The sequence below is a fragment of the Medicago sativa genome, chromosome 4 (assembly GCF_051527215.1).
Source record: "Medicago sativa cultivar Bolivia chromosome 4, Bolivia_mono, whole genome shotgun sequence".
NCBI lineage: Eukaryota > Viridiplantae > Streptophyta > Magnoliopsida > Fabales > Fabaceae > Medicago > Medicago sativa.
The window spans coordinates 98,543,377-98,548,572 of NC_140752.1; the positions used below are offsets into that span (position 1 = coordinate 98,543,377).

The window sequence follows — 5,196 nt, forward strand, 5'->3', positions numbered from 1 at the left end:
TATTCAAAAGGAATGAACCCACCATAGCATAATTTCAATAACAAAATTTTTATTATTCAACATCATATCACAGCACACTATAAAACTGGCAACATAGCAAATTTCTTATTATACAAACAGTAACAGAATGATTTCATACCACAGAAGGTGGAAGAGAAACATTGTTGAGTCGCTCAAGAACCAAAATAAGAGCCTGAGTACCCAAATTACCTTCACCATGAGCCTTAAGAGACACATAAAGCTGTTGAGCAAGTGCCAAACCAGGCAAAGCAATACCCATTTTCTCACATTCTTTCAAACAAATCCCTAAATCCTTCACAAAATGGTTCACATAAAACCCTGCTTCAAAATCCCTCTTCAGAATTCTCTTACCATACAACTCAAGCGATTTCGAACCAGCCGCACCCGTCGAAATTGCATCCAGATACAACCCTACATCAAGTCCCGCTTTGTGTGCATACACCATCCCTTCCACTAACCCTACCATTGTTGAAGCTATCGTTATCTGATTCGCTAGCTTCGCGAATTGACCTTTTCCGCTAGTTCCCATGTAGTTCACTTTCCCCAATGATGAAAACAATGGAGAAAGTTTTTTCACGATTGATTCATCTCCACCGGCGAAGATTGCTAGGGTGCCATTCTTTGCGCCACGGTCTCCACCGGAAACGGGAGCGTCGATTGAGTGACAGTTTTTAACTGATGCAGCGTCGGCGATTTCGACGGCGAGGGAAGGATCTGAGGTTGTCATGTCAACGAGGATGCCACCGGATTTGAGACCGGCGAGTGCGCCGGTGTTTGGGTCGAGGAGGACGGATCGAACGTCGGAGGGGTAACCAACGATGGAGAAAACGACGTCGGATTGTGATGCGACGGCGTGGGGGGAAGTGGCGAGGGTGGCGCCGATGTCGAGGAGTGGTTGGGCTTTGGAGGGGGTGCGGTTGAAGACGGTGAGGGTGTAACCGGAACGGATGAGATGGGCGCACATGGATTGGCCCATTACGCCGGTGCCGATCCAGCCCAGGCGGGTGTTTGATGGGGTTATGGGCTCGGAGGTGGCCATGAAGTGGCGGGTGAGAATGAGGAGGTGAGTGTGAGAGTGGCTGATGCGGCGGTAGAGGGAACGGAAACGTAGGAATGGAAGTGGCATCTCTCTTCTTTTATTTGCCACATTATATATCTATTATTTTCGCCGCGAAATTATCCTCCTTTTGTTTTGTTTGAGAGCAAATATTGATGGGTTAAACGTTATTTTTGGGATAAATAATTTTTATTTTTATATTTTTGTCGTGGTGATCATTATAAATATTCAAATTTTTTGGTTAAATTATTAAAAATATTTGTTCGACTTTTACTTCTTAAAATAAAAAAGTTTGTCATCCACGTTTTTTTAAGTGATGAAACTCCGATGAAGTTCATAAGTGCGTGATTTCCTCCCATTCATAGTCGGTGTATCAACATATCTGTGGATAAGTATTGATCTTCTATATATTGGGTCAGTCGATAAGTTTACATGTGTATCCTTCTCCATTGTACTCATGTTCGCATTCCTATCAAAGTCATGTATATACTTAAAAGTTGGAAACTCCTTACAATGAACTGCATGCTCCTCAAAAGTATTCAGACATGTCTAACGACAAATATGACACACTTCATCAATAGAAAAATAGTGGAATCATAAGACGATATCTATGGATAGTACAACACTCCACTGATGACATATGTTGACCTAACCCATCAATAGATATCAAGAAGAAAATCTTGAACGTGTGATGCTTGCAAACATCCTAAAACTATTTCCTTACACACAACTTTTATATCTCAAATTGTCTTCCACTTACATATTCTCATTTATTAATTATCAATTTCTTCAATGGAAGAAGGTTGAGAGAAAAAGATTATTCCTCTTGGAAATAACTATTGTTGAAATAATAATAATAATAATTCCCTCAAAAAAAATAAAAATAATAATAATAATAAAACCGGGAGGATACAAAACGATGTCGTTCAGCTTAGTTCCATTCTTTCTGAAATCGATAACTACTCGCCGTCAATGGAGTCTGTAAAATGCCCTAATTTCACTTGAATGGAACGAAGATAAGATATTTTCACCGAAACTCTCATTTCAACAATTCATACTTCTTCACTTCTTCTCCTATCTCAATGTATACCAATATCTCCAAAACCCAAGCATTTCCACTCGTATCCAAAATATCTTCGCAACCCAAATGCTTCAATTCACTCTCCTCTTTAAAAATCCAATTTTCACCACTTTCCTCTCATAAAAAATCCATCTTTACAAACCCCAGATATGGGTTGATGCTACAAATTGCTAGAAAGTACTGTGCCGCTAGAAGTGCCGAAAAGCAACTTCCTTGGTTAGAAACAAATGAAGTTAAGGAAGATAAAATGGTTGAGAAAGCAAAAAGGAACAATGTTAGAAGCTCTATTCAAGAGGATTCAGCTAAGAAGGGGAGTGTTAAGTCCTCTTGGGAACAATCAGTTGATAGGTTAGAGATACCAACAGTTTCAGAATTTAAGCCGAGATCACGGGAATCAGCCTTTTCTGCAAAAGGTGGTGTTTCTGATAGGGAAAGGAAGAATGGTTTGGTTGAGAATGGTAGAGAGCATAGAAACTATCGCGGTAGTAGATATGGGAAGTTTGATGATAAGAGTGCTAGCAACGCACGCTTTGACAGGTATGGGAAATTTGATGATAAGAGGAGCACTAGCAACACGCGCTTTGACAAATATGGTAAATTTGATGACAGGAGGAGCGCTAGCAACACACGCTCTGATAGATATGGTAAAGTTGATGATAATGTTGAGGAAAGAGTTGATGATGAAATAGAGGATGAGGTAGAGGAGGGCGTTGATGATCCAAGGTGGGATAACATAAAGAACAGGTTTGAAGGGGTGGTTGGAGGCAGAGGTGGATTGGAAAAACCGGAATTTCGAAGATGGGATAGGAATGAGAATTGGGGTAGAAAGACATGGCAAGAGGCAACTGAATCTACTGTGCCTAAGATTGTTGGTGAAGGAATATATGGGGTTGGTCCGGTTTTGGCTGCATTATCAGCTGGAAGAAGGGAATTCTATGCATTGTATGTGCAACAAGGGTTGGATTTAAGTAGCAACAATAGGAAGAAGAAGGATAAGAAAGGGTTTGAGAGGGTTCTAAAGATGGCTGAAAAGCTTAATTTAAGTATAAAAGAAGAATCAAAGCATGATTTGAATATGGTAACCGATAACCGACCTCATCAAGGTTTGGTTTTAGATGCTTCACCACTTGAAATGGTGAAAATACATGAATTGGAACCTGTTTCTATTGAGGAAGGAAAGGGTTCTCTTTGGGTAGCTTTGGATGAGGTGACTGATCCTCAGAATTTGGGGGCAATTATTAGGTCTTCATATTTTTTTGGAGCTACTGGTATAGTTTTATGTGCAAAGAATTCAGCTCCATTGAGTGGTGTTGTTAGCAAAGCAAGTGCAGGCTCACTTGAATTGATGGAACTTAGATATTGCAAAAACATGATGCAATTCTTAGTGTCTTCAGCCGAAAATGGTTGGCGAGTTCTTGGTGGTTCTGTCTCCTCTAAAGCGATTTCATTGAATGAGATTGAACCTGGTCCACCGACTATTCTTGTTTTGGGCAGTGAGGGCACTGGTTTGAGGCCTTTGGTGGAGAGATCATGTACTCAGTTGGTTAAAATTGCTGGTAATATTCCTTCAGACTTAAGTACCAGTGATGAATTAGAAGGTGAAAGTACCGGTTTAAATTGCGAGAGCCCTGGTAAAGAGTTCCTTTCATTTTTGGCTGTGGAAAGCTTAAATGTTAGTGTAGCAACAGGTGTGCTTCTTCATCATTTAATTGGTAAAAGGTCTGTAGATTCTTTGCCGGACGCGAATAGACAGATTTCTGAGTGAAACTACAAGGTCTCAATTTATTTAGTTTGTTTTCTTGGTGTCTCATGCACTGTAGTTTCTCCTTTTTTTTTATCATTTGATCAAGAAATAATCATATTAACTTGATGGTTCAGTATATTGGATTAGTTGGTTCAATAATTTGACCGCATTTTAACTTGATTATTCAATATACTAGATACCAGTTTGCAAATCAAAGAGAAAGAATCACTTAATTTGTGAGTTGAGGTTGAGGCTTCTTTTGGTTATCAATTTGAAGTTCTATTGGTTCATGGGTTTATATTGTGTTAAATTCTAGGTGTATTGGTTTAATTTTAAGTTTCTGATGTGAATTTTTTAGATTTATAACATGAAAATGTATAGTTGTCATTTATTTGCTGTTATTTAGTTTTTTTTTTTTTTTTGTGAAGGAATTTAGTTTTATTAGCTGGTTCTTTCTTGTCCTGAATTCCGGCAATTGCCTCTATATAACATGAATTTAGCTGCCTGCTTATTGTCCTAACTTTAGCTGAATCCCTTGACTCTATAACAACATCTAAGCATGGTTTACTTGCATTTTTCCTGTTCAATCATCTCTCTTGTTTCTATTTAAAGTTTGAAGTTCTGAAAGAGATTATTAAGTACTATTAACTCATGTTGATATTGTTACTTCCTGCATTGGCTACCTCATTTTGGTTCCACTTAGGTTTCTGAGTTTCTATAGTCAATAATTTGAAGGGTTGCCTTGGTGCAAGTGTTGGAGTTATTATTGTGTGATCAGCCTACCCTTTTTATGATCAATAATTTATTTGTTGATTCATTGAATACTACATCGGTAGAATTGTGACCAGAAACCTATGTTGTTAATGACGGATAGCGTAGCGGACGACCACCAAAATGCTATAGCAGTAAATCAGTTAAACCGAAGTCTGGGGGAGATAAAAATGGGAGAGAAGGAGAGATCAGATTGCGGAGAGAACACAAGAGAGACTCTAAGAATTGAACTCATGTTCTTCTACATGGTTGGTCTACACCTCAAATAAGCGACTATAAGAATCAAACTCATGTTCTTTTTTTGAGGGAGAGTCACGATACCAACTCTCCTAATTTTCAAATGACTTGTTAACATCTATAGGAATGATATCACAAGTGGTGTGTGGCCCATTTTCATTCCTGACCCTTAAAATAACTTTTAATAACAACTTCTGCATGTATTGAATTACAGTACAAGCCACCCTTGGTGAATTTGTCTATATTTTTCCCCGAATAGAAGATTCAGCACCTTCACTGTCCATC

General features: G+C 38.7%; 2 protein-coding genes across 2 annotated transcripts; one reads left to right on the forward strand and one right to left on the reverse strand.

Moving 5' to 3' along the window:
• LOC146934486 (6-phosphogluconate dehydrogenase family protein) lies at window positions 1-1,972 on the reverse strand. The gene has a single exon (XM_085706385.1). It carries the CDS (start codon window positions 1,145-1,147, stop codon window positions 134-136), a length of 1,014 nt encoding a protein of 337 aa, XP_085562511.1. The 5' UTR covers window positions 1,148-1,972; the 3' UTR covers window positions 1-133.
• Window positions 1,973-2,066: 94 nt separating this feature from the next.
• Window positions 2,067-4,201, forward strand: LOC146934487 (tRNA/rRNA methyltransferase (SpoU) family protein). Its single transcript, XM_085706383.1, has one exon. It carries the CDS (start codon window positions 2,161-2,163, stop codon window positions 3,922-3,924), a length of 1,764 nt encoding a protein of 587 aa, XP_085562509.1. The 5' UTR covers window positions 2,067-2,160; the 3' UTR covers window positions 3,925-4,201.
• Window positions 4,202-5,196: the final 995 nt, after the last annotated feature.